Source organism: Tasmannia lanceolata, unplaced genomic scaffold (assembly GCF_043159265.1).
Source record: "Tasmannia lanceolata isolate RefF3 unplaced genomic scaffold, GAP_Taslan_0.1 ptg000029l, whole genome shotgun sequence".
NCBI lineage: Eukaryota > Viridiplantae > Streptophyta > Magnoliopsida > Canellales > Winteraceae > Tasmannia > Tasmannia lanceolata.
The window spans coordinates 2,568,538-2,586,175 of NW_027518706.1; the positions used below are offsets into that span (position 1 = coordinate 2,568,538).

The 17,638-nt window shown below is 38.5% G+C and overlaps 1 protein-coding gene across 1 annotated transcript; it reads right to left on the reverse strand.

Annotated features, from left to right (window-relative positions):
- Positions 1 to 14,273: 14,273 nt before the first annotated feature.
- On the reverse strand, positions 14,274 to 16,356 carry LOC143859303 (uncharacterized). The gene has a single exon (XM_077370028.1). It carries the CDS (start codon positions 16,028 to 16,030, stop codon positions 14,450 to 14,452), a length of 1,581 nt encoding a protein of 526 aa, XP_077226143.1. The 5' UTR covers positions 16,031 to 16,356; the 3' UTR covers positions 14,274 to 14,449.
- Between the last annotated feature and the right edge of the window lie 1,282 nt (positions 16,357 to 17,638).

The following is a 17,638-nucleotide window of genomic DNA, read 5'->3' on the forward strand; positions in this document are numbered from 1 at the left end:
AGATGGCCCTTGGCTTATGCCCACATTAGCACCATAAGTGGTGCCCTCTTGAGAATGACCAAAAGAGTGGCCCTTGAACATGATGGAGCACGGTCCTCGATCAATGTTCCTAAAAAGGAACATTACACATAGATTTTGAAATTTTAACCCATCTAGGCCGAGAACCAAAAGTTGAATGGTTCGGATCATCTGTTGGAATTAATGTTTGGGTGCAACTCATTACACTGTGGCCCACCGATTGGACCTCACTTGCAGCCCAAATGAATTGATGGTTTGGATCACTTCATAGAATTGATTTTTGCGGGTACAATTTGTTTAAAGTGTAGCCCATTACTTGAACGGTTGGGATCATTATTTTGGGAATAATTTTTTGGCACAATTAGTTAAGCTGTGACCCATCAATTTGGACGGTTCAGATTATCTCCCGGAAGAATTTAGGGGGCACATCTTCACACGTGTAATAATGGGCTGTTGATATTAAAATATCAATTAAGGTGGGCTGTTGAATTGGACTGTTATTATCAAACACATGGGTGGTTTGGATCATTCCAATCCCTAGTGGATCCCATCCATATTCGGTCAGCCCACGTCGATATGCGAAAGTGAACTTACAAAATCTGATGTGATAAAAAAATGGAAAGTCAATGTGCATGGGCATGCATGGTGAGCAAGCAAGAGAATAATACACTACTGAAATAGAAAGTGACAGCAAAGATTTTTTTTATTTTGGTAATGGAATATTAATGTACATGGCATCTTGCTATTTTAACATCTTGCCATTCACATCCACCGTGCACTCTCATTAACATCTCCCATTTGAAGTTTCAAAATAGCAGCCCGCGGTTTTGAATTCAAAATAGCACGTATTGTATATATTATACTAGTAATACCCGACGTGCGATGCACGACACTGCCAAAAAAGGACTATGATACCAAGAAAAAAAAATAGTTAAAAATATGTAGAAACAATATATTTAACCATGACGTGAGATGCACGACACGGCCAAAAAAGGGAGTATGATACCCGACGTGCAATGCACGACACGGCAAAAAAAAAAGACTGGGATAACAAAAAAATTAGTTAAATATATGTAGAAACAATAAGCAAAAAAGCATGCATAAATACGTACCAAGTAATGAAAAAAATGCAAAAGAAAGAGTTTTCTAATTACTTTTTCTGGAAAAAAATATGCACGATACGGAGGAAAAAAAGTATATGATACAAAATTTCGTAATTAATTTTTGTGTAAAAAAATAAAAATATGCACGGCACGGCCAAAAAAAGTATATGATACAAAATTTCATAATTAATTTTTGTGTAAAAAAATAAAAATATGCACGACACAGCCAAAAAAAATATGATACGAAAAAATGTTATTTAAAAAATAAGTAGAAAAAATAAGTAAAAAGTAGCTATAACTAAAAATATATGCTTTTTATATTTTTCTAAAAATATTTTCTAATGCTTTTTAACAAATGAGGGGGGTAGGATTGAAATTATGCGTGTTTAATGGGTGCCTTCGTTAAAAAGCATAAAGGAGGGGGTATGATTGAAAATATGTGGGTTGAATGGGTGCTATTGTTAAAAAGCATAAAGGAGATGTATGATTGAAAATATGTGGGTTAAATGAGTGCCTCTGTTAGAAAAAGTCAAAAAAAGTGAGGTGTAAATTCCATAGATTTTTCAAAAAATTCAAAAAAGCTTGGGCTTTTCCATCCAGTTTATTATAGTAGATAATTCAAGTAAGACCCACTTACTAACTTGTTTTACTTGTTTGCATATTTAATATAAGTGGGGCCCACCATGAAGAAGGAGAGAAAGTTGCCAAATTCCCACCCATTTCTTCGTAAAAGAAGAGGAAAAAGTCAACAAAATTGCTCAAGTTACCAAAGCAAAGTACAAAGTTACTGAAATTGTAATGAAGAAAAGAAAAAAATTGTGCAATTATTAACAAATACTGGAAGTTGCTAAATTACCAGAGACAGGTGGTAGTTTCCAAAAATACAAGACACTTGCCAAGTTTGTGTCTTTTCTTGGATTTTAAAAATACAAGGGAAAGAAGGCTATATATCGAAGTGAAGGCTTTCTCTACACATACTCTACACACTCTCTTATACTCTCTCTTTACTCTCTTGTTCTCTCTTGCTCTCTTTCAAATTCTTTTTCTTTTCAACTCTCAATCCAAGGCATCATCATCCCCATTCAAACTAAAAGTGACATCAAAGCTTGAAGGAGGAAGATTCAACCAAAGATTAAAGGAGAAAAAAGACAAGTCCTTTTAATTTTTTGTTATTTATTTTCAAGTTCAAGTTGATATACTTTTGTTTCAATTCAAATTAGTGGAGTATTTTGCTTTTGTTTCTTTTCTTTCCAAGTTCTATATGGCACTCTTTCTCTCATCTATCTCTTTTATTTTTATTTTTCTTCCCTTCTTCATGAATAACTAAATCATAATTACTTAGGGTTTAGTTAAAGCCATGGGAAAAGAGAAATATTTATAATTAAATCAACTACTCAATTGAAAAATTGTGTAGGATTTTGTGTTTGAAAAATCCCAATCATTCATGTCATTGGCTTTCCCCTTTTGTGTGAATGATTATTGATTAACAAATATAAAGTTCTATATAATTAATGTAAATTGGAGAGTGGATTTAATTAATTACTTATAAGGAATGGCATCCCTTTGATCTTATTCCTTATTGACTAATTAATCGAAATTTCAACCCAATTCAAGATCCTTGTAACTCTGTAGGGCCCTTCCCATGAGGGGGTGAGTTTTCCGACATTCCTTGGGTCTAAAACCTCTACCCGTCGAAGTACCAGATCTCCTTCCTTAAGAGCTCTTTCTTTCATCCGATGGTTATAATACCGAGCGTGGTATGCGGCGACTCTAATCTGAGCTTTCTCTCTGGTCTCTTCAACGAGGTCCAAGCTGCTTCGCATGAGTTCGTCGTTCATATGTTCATTATAGCACTCGACCCTTGGAGAAGGGATGGCTATCTCAACAGGAATAATTGCTTCGACACCGAATGCTAGGTTGAATGGGGATTCACCCGTTGCGGTGCATGTAGTTCAGTATGCCCATACGACATTCGGTAACTCTGATGCCCAAGTGTTTTTGGCATTTTCAACTCTCTTTTTAAAACTTTGAAGGAGAATTCGGTTGGTTACCTCGACTTGTTCATTTGCTTGTGGATGTCCGACCGAAGTAAATCTTTATTCGATCATGAGTCTTTCGCAAAGGGCTAATGCCAGTCCGGCCAGGAGTGCCTCATACTCGGCCTCGTTATTGGAAGAATTGAAGTTGAGTTTCAGAGCATATTCCACTAGAAATTTATCGGGTCCGGCCAAGACTTTTCCTGCTCCTCTTCCGCCTGCATTGGCTGATCCATCGACAAACAACATCCATTGATATTGTTTTTCTTATTCATTGGTATTCCATATCTGCATATGATGTCATGGTAGAAAAAGGTTTCTGTCGCCTTAGAAGTGGCATTTTTTACTGCTTTGGCCTCTACCCATTTGGTGAAATAGTCTATCGCGACATATAGCATCCTATGTCCGCCTACTGATGATGGAAATGGACCTCATAGATCCATTCCCCACATCGCAAAGGGAATTGGGCTGGAGATAGGGGAGTATTGGGTTGCGGGCTGACGAGGTACCGATGAAAACTTTTGGCACTGTTCATACTTCTTGACATAGTGCTGGGCATCTTCCAGTATGGTCGGCCAAAAGAATCCTCGGCGAAGGATCTTATGAGCCAGCACCTTGCCCCTGAGTGATCTCCACATATGCCTTCATGTACCTCAATCATTGCTCGATCGGCGTCTATGAGTCGGAGACACTTTAGTAGTGGCCAAGAAAATGATCGTTTATAGAGCACTTCACCTTTCAGGATGTAAAGGGCGGATTTGGCAGTAATTCTCCTTGCTTCCTTTCGGTCATCTGGCAAGATACCGTCTTTGAGATACTGTATTATGGGGTCCATCTAGCTGGGTTCATGATCAATATGAGTAACTTCTTCTCTCTCTCTCTCTCTCTCTCTCTCTCTCTCTCTCTCTCTCTCTCTCTCTCTCTCTCTCTCTATGCTGGGACGGGAGAGAACCTCAGTATACACATTCCCCCAGCTAGTGGTTTCCGAGGAAGGCATTTTGGATAGGGCATCGGCTCTTGCATTAAGGGTTCTAGAAATTTGCACAATCTCAAATTCTTTGAAAAGGGAGATTTTCCCTCTCACATTTTCTAGGTATTTAAGCATCCTTCGATCTTTTGCCACATAGAGTTCATTAATATGTCCAACCACGAGTTGTGAATCATTATGGGCTTTTAGTCGGTCGGCTTCCAATTCAAGGGCTAATGCCAGTCCGGCCAGGAGTGCCTCATACTCGGCCTCGTTATTGGAAGAATTGAAGTTGAGTTTCAGAGCATATTCCACTAGAAATTTATCGGGTCCGGCCAAGACTAATCCTGCTCCTCTTCCGCCTGCATTGGCTGATCCATCGACAAACAACATCCATGGATATTGTTTTTCTTGTTCATCTTTTATCTCCTCCTACCCCCCAAGTCTTCGGTCGGAGCCATGCATTCTACCACAAAGTCGGCAAGTACTTGCGACTTAATTGCGGGGCGAGGTCGCACTTGTATGTCAAATTCGCCAAGTTCTACCGCCCAATTGATTAATCGTCCCAAAGTGTTCGGTTTTTGAAGGATTTTGCACAATGGTTGGTCGGTGAGAACAACTACGGTGTGGGCTTGAAAGTATGGACGCAATTTTCTGGCGGCAACGACAACCGCAAATGCAAACTTTTCGATCTTCTGATACCTTGTTTCAGGAATATTAGTATCCGATTTATAATTAATTAATATGAACTTAAAATAATCTAACCCATAAATAAAGATGGATTTTGGTGATATCTGAAGAGGCATGAATCATTTCTACAATTATTATAAGGGAAATGATAAATGCGCCCCTTTTCATCGCTTGGGACACCCAGCTAGAGTGTATCTATGACTGCAAAGGTGCTGATGTACTTCACATTTGAAGGAATGAAGTGACCTGATTGCCACGTACAATGCAGCTGGGTGTCCCAAGTGATGAAAAGGGGCGCATTTATCATTTCCCTTATTATAATCATTATTTACAAATATACATATTTAACTTCAAAACTACTTATAAGACAATGGCTACGGATCGACCATATTTTGATAATGAGAAGAATCACCTTGTCTTATATGTCTTATATTGTATGACCAGTTGGTTGTAATTCTCGAAAAGCTCCTGTTAGCCTTTCACTGCTGACTACAGCATATAAAACAATGCGACTTTGTCCCATTATCAAAACATGTATGTGCCGATATCAGTTGCCAAGGTAATATATGCAAATAGTTTTCAAGAGCCATAAAAGGAAGCCCTTAATAAGAAGGGTGGTTTCAAGGGCCCCTTAGATGTTGAAACAGCATCTTCAACCTTTATACCACATAACTTCATAAACAAATTGATGTGTAATAGTTGTGTTTTTCGTTGATGTAAAGAGTGTGTGTAAAATAATGGGAATACTTTTGACAATGTAATCCAATGACTATAAAAGGAAATTTATACTACACAAATCGTGTATATACAGAAAGAACAAAATAGGCAACAATATAGCATCAATCAAATGCTTGCCTCTCATACACTTTTCTCTAATAGCATGCCGCTTGTATATGCCAATAGCGTCTAATTCTTGCCTCTATACACTTTTCTCCAGTAAATTATATCCAATGCTTTCCTCACACTTTTCTCTAATACTCCCCCTGAAGTTGGAGCATAGATGTTAATCATGCCCAGCTTGCCAATTAGATGTTGAAAACTGTAGTTTTCCCAATGCTTTCATGAATAAATCAACAAGTTGTTTCGTTATTGGGAGATATGAGGTTTTGAGAAGACCGCTTTGAATTTTCTCTCTAATTAAATGAAAATCCAATTCAATATGTTTGGTACTTTCAAGGAAGATAGGATTGGCTGCAATGATGTTGTATGACACCAAGATTATTCAGAAGATACTTGAGCCAAGTAAACTCATAACTGACCAAAGCCATTGATCGAGACTCAGGTTCTAAAGTGGACCTAGATAGGTGCTTTGCTTCTTGGTTTTCCATGAGAGTGGAGAATTCCCAAGAAATGTGCAGTAACCACTAGCGGACATCATTGTCATGGGTTAGCCCAATTTGAATCACAATAACCTGATAAGGTGCGAGAGCTACAAGAGGATAATAACAATCTTTTTTCCAGGAGAACACTTTAAGGTAACTTAAGAGATGATGTGCAGCATGAAGATGAGGTTTTATTAGCATGAAGATAAGGTTTTATTCGACCATGCATGAACTGCCTTAGAATATGAATCGAATAAAGAATATCGGGTCTTGTTCTAGTGAGATAAATGAGTTGTCCAATCAATCTCCGATTAGAGGCAGTATCATCAAGTGGGCCTTCATCATCAGAAGATTGCTTGATATGTTAATACTTTGGAAACTTAGAAACATGAGATGCTATCCCGATATCGTGTAAAATATTGAGTATATTTTCTTTTGAGTGTGAAAGATGGCTTTTTGGAGCGAACAACTTCTATGTCAAGAAATTGTTAGCGATTATGTCAAATAATCTAATTAGAATTTTCTGTTAATATTTTTACTATAGATCTAATTATATAATCAATAAAGATAAATCAAACTAATAAAATCATTCATGAGAAAAGTTAAGAAATACCCTATATGTATGGATTGAGGCATGCTGAATAATGTTTTCTCCTTTGAGACGATACGCCCTCTTCTGCACTGGGTTTGATGGCATTCAACTCTCAAGATACAACAATCCTCCAGGGTTGTTGCACACACAAACATTCAACTCTCAAGATACAACAATCCTCCAGGGTTGTTTTTGTGCAGTGAAACGCTCCCCAACAACTATAATTGCCCATTTCTTCAAAAGAAAGTGAAATATAAAAGAAGCCAAGATAAAAACAATCAAAGTAGTGGGGTTTTTTCACATGAGAATATGGTGTTAGGTGAGAAATTTTTTAGAGAAAAATTAGAAGAAGTTATTCAAGAGCCTAACTGTTGAAAAGGTATTTTTTGAGAGGTAAGAGAGAGGTCTTTTATGAGAGTAAAGAGTGAGGCGGTTGAAATTATTCTCACCTCCCCACTCCTCTCTCTGTCTTTAATATCCCTAGAATCTGTCTCACCTATAACTTTCCTAAAACTTAGGTAACTAATAAGAATAAAAACAGTTAGTTTTAAAAGAGGTAACTCCCAATAATAATAAAAATCACTTAAATTTTAAATCATGTGCAGAGAGGTGACCACAGACACTTGTGACTCTCTGATTTGGTTTGACAACATGGAGTATGTCCTCAAAGTAGTAATCTGTTGTGGTATAGAAGAGGGTAGGGGTGCAAGTTTGGCCCTGTCAGCCCTGACCCGCCCTGAGCCCGAACAGGGTCAGGGTTCATTTTTTTTTACCCTGACTCAGGTCGGGCGGGTTTTGGGTTAATGCCTCGGGTACCATGACCCAGCCCGACCCTTAGTTTTCTATTATAGAATTGAACCATATGTGCATGTTTCTTTTGCTAATGTTTTCTATTATCTTGGATTGATGTTTCTTTAGATTATTATTATTAATTGTCTTTGTTGCCCGCATGTTGTTGAATTCATATTGTCTTATTTTGTTCCCTTTCTCTGTTTATTGATCATTTTGTTCCATATGATAAGTGGTTGCTTTATTATTGGCACTCTTAACAGATTTTTGCACTAGGGTCAATTAGGCCCGGCCCGGCCCAATCGGGGCCAATCAGGGCGGGCCAGGGCCAGCACAATACCCTGTAGGGCGGGTAATGGGTTGAGGTTTTCCGACCCTGACTCAGGGTCAGGGCGGGTTAGGGCCAAGATAATGGGATCAAGGGTTGGGCTAGGGTTTTGAAAAACCCGACCCAACCCGACCCTGTTGCAGCCCTAGAAGAGGGAATCTTGATGATAGCATTATTCTTTCAAGTTCAGAACCAAGCCTGAGAAATATTCTGACACAGGGGTTGCTATGAACGCAGACACCTTGAAGAAATTAAAGAATGCTTGATTCATTGTCAAAGCACTGCACCTCCTTATGCTTCTCCAGGTTATCAAAATAGAGAGACTAACCATTGAGCTCCTTGGCTTCAAGCACTCCTGCATCCAAGTTAACTCAGAACTGCACATTGCACTTAATGAAGTAATAATTTGGAAGGAACTACAATAATCTTTACACAAAACCAGATCTTGGAAGCTCTTCAAACTCAGAATACTCAAGGGCTGAAAATTCATAGAAACTTCACCCAGTCAGCAACAAACACCTTTTGAACAATCAGTACAAAAATTAGCATGGCAGAACCCTATGAGACCTGTGTGTTGGTTATGTTCTGCCCGATTGGATTTAGCACTAAGTTCAACCTTCCTAAACTTGAGAAAGGGTTAGAGCTTTTAATGTCTCTTGACAACCAGCAGAAGCAAGGAAGTTAGAGGGGGCATTTTTATGTAACTCTCATGAGCAGAAAATTCACTTGTGCAAAATAATTTCTAAAACAGGTTTCTCTTTCTAAAAGACCCAGCTGCTTGTTCAAGCTCCTTCTCTTGACTCATTATGAAATTGTGACACTAAAGCCAGCAGCAAGTGAATATCGAGCAGCAAAAGGCCATGTCCTTTTCCCTAGATACATGAACAAATGCATGCCCAACTTTGCTCATGTCCATTGATATATGTAGGCACATCACCTAATATGAACTAGATTTTTTTTTTTGGTTGCCAGAGAGATCATTGAAAATTCAAGCTGAGGCAGAGTTGCAGGGAACGTTGAAGAAAACCCCCAATGCTTTTCTGGAGACAGGAGCTATGTGCTTCCAGCGGTAACTGATGAGCCGAAGGAACTTTCTCAAGTTAACCACACAACGTAACTGACATCATCTGTTCGCAACATTTATTAGGACTGTTGTCACCCAGAATGCACAAATGTTACCTACGTCCCCTTGTTACTTCTCAATCAGCTAAGGAGGTCGTCTCAAATAAAGAACATCAGTAATGTGTGCTCGAAATAGTTAAAGAGCAGATCATCTTGAGCTGAACCCAGCAACCGAACACATAATGTGAGGCAAACAATTACTCAACTCAACTCAACTCAACAAAGCCTTTGTCCCAAACTAGTTGGGGTCGGCTAAATGAATCATTTAGAAAATTTTCATGAAGAATGTGAAAGGAATCTATCCGGTTCTAATCCTGGCTCTAGTTGGGTTCTTCTACGTGGATCATTTTCTTCCATTCTATCCTATCCAAGGTCATGTTCTCTGCTATGTTCCTAGCTATCAAGTCTTTCATCACTGTTTCTACCCAAGTTGTTTTCGGTCTGCCCCTACCTCTTTTTACTCCATCAATTTGGCACGAGTCGCCTCTTCTCACCGGAGCATCCAAAGGCCTACGTTGGATATGTCCAAACCATCTTAAGCGGTGCTCTCTCATCTTCTCCTCAATTGGTGTCACCCCCACCTTTTTACGAATGTCTTCATTTTTAATTCTATCGAACCTTGTGTGGCCGCACATCCATCTAAGCATTCGCATCTCCGCTACACTCATCTTATGCACATGCTGCTTCTTGGTTGCCCAACATTCAGAGCCATACAGCATGGCTGGCCTCACAGTTGTCTTATAAAACTTTCCCTTCAACTTGGTAGGGATTTTACGGTCACACAGAACTCGTAAGGCAAGCTTCCACTTCAACCAACCTGTTCTTATACTATGGTTAACATCGTCTTCAATCTCTCCTTCCTTATGTAGAATTGAACCAAGATGGCGAAATATATCCCTCTTAGGTACCTCCTGTCCAGTCATATTTACTACATCCTCATCCCGCCTCCTTACATTACTAAAGTTGCATTCCATATATTCTGTCTTAGTCCTACTCAGTCTAAAACCTTTGGATTCCAAAGTCGTTCTCCATAACTCTAACTTAGCATTTACTCATGCTTTGGTTTCGTCGATTAATACTTTGTCATCTGCAAATAACATACACCACGGCACTTCATCCTGGATACCCTCCGTAAGATCATCCATAACTAGCGTAAAAAGATAATGGCTTAGAGTTGATCCTTGGTGCAGTCCTATTGTACTTGTAAACTCACTAGACGTGCCATCCGTGGTTCTGACACGAGTTACTGCTCCATCGTACATATCCTTAATCATATCAACATATTTAGTAGGCACTTTTTTCCTTTCAAGGACCCACCACATAACATTCCTGGGAACCCTATCAAACGCTTTCTCCAAATCAATGGAAAGCATATGAAGGTCCTTTTTATTTTTTCTAAATCTCTCCATTAAGCGCCTAATTAAGAAGATAGCTTCCATAGTCGATCATCCGGGTATGAAGCCAAACTGATTCTCTGACACCTTAGTCTCTTTTCTTAGTCTATGCTCAATTACCCTCTCCCAGAGCTTCATAGTGTGACTCATTAGCTTGATTCTCCGGTAATTGGTACAAACTCTGAATATCCCCTTTATTCTTATAAATAGGTAGGTAGTAATGTACTCTTCCTCCACTCATCAGGAATCTTCTTAATCTTCAAAATATTATTAAATAATCTAGTTAATCAAACCAAACCCACATCACCCAAGCATCTCCAAGTCTTAATAGGAATATCGTCAGGCCCCCTAGCCTTACCTAATTTCATATTTTTCATAGCTACTCTTACCTCTGATGTTCGGATTCTATGAGCAAACCTCCGGTTTGTATCAGCAAAAGCATTATCAAGTTCTCCCAAATTCGCTACAGGTTCTCGATTAAACAACTTATCGAAGTAACTTCTCCACCACTCTTCCTCTCTTTAACCTTGTTTTCTTTTACTAACAATCTGTGATTCTCTTCTTTGATGCATTTTATATGATTCAAGTCCCTGCTCTTCCTTTCTCTTATCTTAGCAAGCTTGTAGACATCTTTTTCACCCTCTTTCGTCCCTAACTTGTGGTACAAATCCTCATATGCCTTGCCTCTAGCTTCCCTTACTGCCTTCTTAGCTTCTTTTCTAGCCAATTTATACTTCTCAATGTTCTCCTCATTTCTACACGTATGCAAATATTTATAACACTCTTTTAGACTTAATCGCCTTTTGGACCTTCTCATTCCACCACCATGTGTCTTTAGAGGGCGGCCCACTTCTTCCAGATTCTCCATAACCACTTTCCTGATATAATTAGACATCCCATTCCACATAATATTAGTCCCCTCATCAGGACTACAATGTCCTTCTTTAAGCGGTCTATCCTTAAACATCTTTAGTTTTTCCCCTTTGAGATCCCACCACCTAGTCCTCGGATGTCTAACATCTCTATCTTTTCTCCTCCAATGTTTGATGCATATATCCAACACCACCAACCTATGTTGTGTGACTAAACACTCCCCGGGTATAACTTTACAATCTTTACACGCAGATCTGTCCCCCCTCCTAGTGAGGATAAAATTTATCTGGCTACAGTTGGTGCCACTGCTAAAGGTTATCAAGTGTGAATCTCTTTTCTTAAAAAAAAGTATTTGTTAACATCAAATCATATGCCACTGCAAACCCTAAAATATCTTCTCCTGCCTCATTCCTATTGCCAAAACCGAATCCACCATGAACCCTCTCAAAACCTCCACTAGTTCTTCCCACATGTCCATTTAAATCTCCTCCTATAAATAACTTCTATCGATGTGGTATTCCTTGGACTACTTCATCCATATCTTCCCAAAATTGCCTCTTGACAGAATCATTTAATCTGCTATGTCTTCCAATCCTTTCAACCTGAACATTTGTATTCAACAAAGTTTCAAGACTATTGGAAATGAATATGCAGGTGCATGTAGTTATCTTGAAGTTATCGGAGTTGAAAAAAGAAACAGTAGGAAATCAGTTTACCAATCAGTCCTAAGCAGTTCAGTTTAAAAGGTAAAACCAAGCACGAAGGGATATGAATACAGAGTTACAGAGGAGCTTCGAGATCTGGGACGGGAGGAATTTCTTTAGTCCGTGCGGTCTTGTTGGAGCTTGAAACTCTCTTTAATAAGCAAGCTAAGTCACAACCACTCACATGCACAGTGACAAGCCTAGGTATGGTTCAGATTTTCAGTGGTTTAATGCTACCAGTGAGTAAAATTATACTAATTGGGAACTCCAAGGTTCCAAATCAGATCTGGCAAAAAGTAATATGTGTCAAAGCTTCCACGGAGGAACTATATGTTAGAAATAAGTGAATATGTTGCAAAGTTTAGTAAAAAACAGACTACTCTCCCACATGATTCTTTTCCTTCTCGCTTCTTCTGTATAGTACCATATGTGATTGAAGGAACTTTGTGTTGGGAATGATAAATCCTTTGTGAGGAGAAGACTCATGCTCAATTTTGTGGTTTGAAATGGCAATAGATCCTTTGTGACACAGAGAAGAGAGTGTAATTGAGGAGAAGACTCATGCTCCATTCTGTGGTTTGAGAAGGCAATACATCTTTAGCTCCTAGACCCTTGCTTCCAATACCTCTACTGTCTTTTGGTTCTGGCACTCATCTTCATTGGGTGTTTTGGGATAACAGAAACAATGGCGGGAATCATCATGGGGGTGAGATCTCCAATAAAAAAAGGAATGCAAGTCCATCTGCAGATAAAACAAAGGTAAAGGCTTTTCCACGAGATCACAGCTCCATCTAGAAAATCGAGCGAATGCCTTGTAGGAGTAAAAACTTAAGGAAGATGGAACAATGAAAGAAAGCTTTAAAGGATGGACAAAATTCACAACACAAACAGATGCAACCTGCAAAGGCCTCATCATAGAGAATAAGGGCCGAAAATTATAGTAACAAACAATCAAGTAATTTTATTGGTGTTGACAATTTGTTGAAGAAATTTCAGAAGCAACCCTTTAACTTCTGAGCTGCTTAGGCGAAAGAATAGAGGGATGCCCTTACCCTAGATGAATCAGATAGCAAACATACCTTTATTACATAAAAATTAAACCTGCAAGCAATCTACCGACATTATACTGAACCGATAAAAATAAACAAGTAGATAAAGATAAGCAAAGTATAAGATGTCAGCAAAACAATGATTTTCTTTTCAAACCATTGAAAAAATAAAAATTAGTTTGAAACAGGAATAGAAGTTACACAAGCCACTCCAAGTCATACACAGCGAACATATAATCATCATGAAATGAAAGAACAAGAATATCAAGGTCATCAAAGTTATCAGAAAATAGTCGCAGCCCAAGACCATAGAAATACTTTTCATGTTTGCTCAACTTTCTATACCATCATTTTCTAACTGCCACTTCAGGAGTTGACCCAAGGCCATGAATGTGTGTGCATGAGAGTTGGCAAAAGGATGCACCAAGAATGTCCTTATAATAATTCTTTTCCAGAATCACGGGCTGTTCTAGCAAGAAACAATCACTTGAAGAACATGAAAAAATGAGTGCTGCTAGCAAATGGGATTTCTTTTGGAAGATGAGGAGGAAATCCCATGTTGTGACACATGCAGAAAAGACAAGGAAGTGAGCTTGTATCCCCACAAAATGCAAAAAAAACTGCGGAATTGACCAATTCATCGGTCAATGCCATTTTCATCTAGATTTTCCAAACGAAATCCCATTTTGGAAATGTTTTCTTTAAAAAATAGCAAACAAGATACAGAGCAAATAATTAGTAGAAGCATCTATTTGGTACCCTCTATTGTTTCCATTGGTAACCTGTTTTACTACATTAACACTCTTAGTTACCGTTTCCTTCTTCATGCTTTTGATAACAATTTTTCAAGAGAGAGAGAGAGAGGGTATCAATAGAAACAAAAAGGGGTAATAGCAGCTCCTTCATTAAATGATTTAAGGATATCCTGGAGAAATCAATGATATTAATGCATCAAAAAGAGTCATAGCTATCATTCAAAAAAATAAAGAGTCGTAGCTTACTGAAATGAATGAATGTTTGCATGTATATGTATCTGTATACATACATACATATGTATGTACATTGTATCACCACAGATATAAAGAACTTATACTTACAGTTCACTTCTGCACAGGAATGTATGCCATTTCATAAATCATGTGTTGATACAAATACATATCACATGCTTTAAATTCTGTGTTTTTTAAATTTCTACCACACTTTCATGGAAAGAATAATGCTAATGACCAATAAGAACCCATATGATCTTAACTTTATTGTATTGGCTCATCATGTATATGAGAAAGTTTTCCAAAGGTAGGAAGAAAAGATAATTTAAAAGAATATCTAGTCTTACATTTGGCTTATGGTAATCATTGCCTTTCCTCTACCACTCATTAATGACCCAGCTACGATGAGTAACATTGTAGTATTTTCCAATAAGTTTACAACCAAAGAATCTCTTTATAAATACAATTGCCATTCAGCATCTCCTGTAGCCCTTAAATTTCGAGATAAGATGAATATACCGTTCCTTTTCCACCATATGGCTGATTATTTCATTTGCTTCAGAAAGCTTTCCAGCACTTCGCAGGTTCCCTACAAGTGTACTATAAACCCAAAAGTTGGGATTACATCCCCTTGATTCCATATCCTTGAGCATCGAACGAGCCTCCTCAAACTTGCCAGCAATGCAAAACCCACGAATCATAGAATTGTAAGTAATCACATTTGGAAGTTGCCCTTTGACAATCATATCATCAAACATTCCTTGAGCTTTCTCTATTTCACCAGCCACAGCATATCCCATAATCATAACAGTGTAGGATACTACGTCCGGTTCACAACCTTTCTTAACCATCTCGTCAAAAAAATACTTGCACGCATCCAAATTACCAGCCCTACTAAGGCCATCTATTAATGCCGTGAAATGTAGAACAGTCGGAGGACAACCAACCTCATCCATGTAGTTCAAAAGATTAAGAGCAGCTAATGGTTTGTCCCCTTTTCCAAGTACATGAAGGAGAAGGTTATATGTATGCAAATCCGGAGCAAATTCACTTCGACCCATCTCATCGAGCAATCTATGGAACTGATCCAACTTTCCTAACCGATATTTCGCGCACATAAGCATGTTATAAGTTAAAACATCTGGCGAATGCCCATCAAGTAGCATTTGCTGGTAAACCCATTCAATCAAATTGTATTGATTTACTGCAAGAAGGGAATGTATGACTGCATTAAAGGAGTGCTTGAAAGGTCTAAATACAAAAGTTTTGGACTTGACAAACATTTCAACCAATCTCCTTGCCATGCCTGCCTCCCCACAAGTGCATATCAAAATGTTAAACGTCCGAGCAGTCGTTGGATAGCCATTTTCAATCATCTCATCGACTAGTCTCCACATGGCCTTGAACTCCTCACAATTGGCAAAAATCTTCATAATCAGATTATACATATTTGAGGTGTGTCTGTAGTTTTTCTGTTGGCCTGACCATACGAAGAACTTATAACTCAATTTCGCACTACGATATTTGTTCGTATGATTGATGGATTTTGAAATCCTTTTAAGAACTTCCCTTACGAGACGGGTCGAAACCTCGAGCTGCATTTCGTCCAGAGCCAATCTTGCATCACAGCCGGGCCCATCTTGTTGGAGGGTTTCGAATATCTTATCCACTTTGCATCTAAGATTCTCATAAAATCTCTGCCGAGGAAAACTACTATCTGAACAATTGATTTCTTCATCATCATCTCTTTCTATAGACGAAAATCCAAAAAGGGTCTCGTCGGGTATTGAACTCTCACCCAAATCACACTCAAAACCCAATTTCACATCACATTCTTTTGAGAAATCACTATTAGCTTCAAACCCATTCCCATTATCTTTAGAACTACTTTCACATATCGATTGCGAATCAAATTTAAAACCCAACTTCGCATCACATTCCTTTGAGAAATCACTATTATCTTTAGAACTACTTTCACATAGAGATCGCGAAATGTTGCCAAAATTGCAGACTTTGCGACCGATTCTTCGGCCAAACAGGACCACAGAATTCATAGTGAAAATGGTTCAAACATTTGTAGAACTTCATATTTTGTGTAATTTAGCAGTCTCTAACAAACCCAACAAAACCCCATATCCCAAATTAAAGAATCCAAGTAGGAAGAACTTATTAAGCTTTATTCGCCTTTTGAGAAAGCCCCATTTTTTCATGTTTGTAGGTAGTGTCAAACAGACAGAATCCTTAACAGGTCAGAACACAAAACATTCTTGAAAAAATATATGATTTTTATTTCAATAAATCAATACAGCAAGGGAACTGTTTCAGAACTTATACTACTAAATTGAAGAACAGCTCTTGATAACAGAGTGTACACATACCATGCTTTGTTGTTCCCTTAATTTCTTTGCTTTCTATCCCCCAACCAACACACCTTGCTTTGTTGTTCCCTGCCAGTGTTTCAAATTCTAAGAGAGGATGGTTCCTCTATGAGAAGTGAGAACGGTTAGAAGACTGTAAAATAAAGTTTTTATGCGGTGCCCTAATGGGTTTAGGAACTTAGGATAGGTTTTTAATGGTATGTGCGTGTGAAGTCTCGTATATTTCATATAAAGTAGTGTGGGGCCCACTTGGTAGGATGATCCAAACCGTTCATTTGCTATGGCAGAAAAAAATAAATAGGTTGTACCCTGAAAATAATTGTATGTGGATTCTTCCTCTTCCTCTTCCTGTGTAAACGTGTTTTCAACATCTCGAAAGTTGGGGTGTTACAACCGGTTACAACCGAACCGAAAAAACCGAAATTTGATAACCGAAATAATTTCGGTTATCAAATTGTGGAAACCGAAACCGAACCGAATTTTACGAAAACCGAACAGATTAAAAATTCGGTTATAACCGAATAACCGAATAGTGATAGAAAAAGATAAAAAAAATCTATTTGGACGGTTTGATCGGAGGGCTATGATCAATCTATCGAAACGGTTTTTTAGGCCCAACCTATTGAAGTTGTGATCAATCAAATGGACGGTTTGGATCATCCTACGGAGTGCCCACACACCATTTTTTTTTTTAAAAGAATGTTTATTATTTGTTAATTTCGGTTATTCGGTTAACCGAAATTTTTTCCTGAGATAACCGAAACCGAATAACCGAATTAACCAAAAATAAAAACCGAAAACCGAACCGAATTGGCAAAAAACAGAACCGAACCGACCGTATCAATTCAGTCCGTTCGGTTATTCGGTTAAAACCGAATAATGAACACCCCTACTCGAAAGGGTGGGCCCCGCGGAGTGGGTCGGGCACAGTTAGTGCTGTTAGAAAACAAAACCAGAGAGGGTAAAAGACCCAGAACCGGACAATATTTACACAGTGGGTCGGGGCGTGACATAATGGTATCAGAGTAGGTCCTCCCTCTAGTATGGTGTTTTACACAGTGGGTCGAGATGTGACATAATGGTATCAAAGCAGGTCCTCCCTCTAGTATGGTGTGCTGGCGATTTCCCCTTTCAGTTGCTCGGCTATATATTTGGATTTCCCCTCTCCCTGTATAGACCTGTTTTCAGCATCTCCAAGGAGTGGGTCCCGCAGAGTGGGTCGGGCACGGTTAGTGCTGCTGGAAAACAAAACTGGAGAGGGTAAAAGACCCAGAACCAGACAAT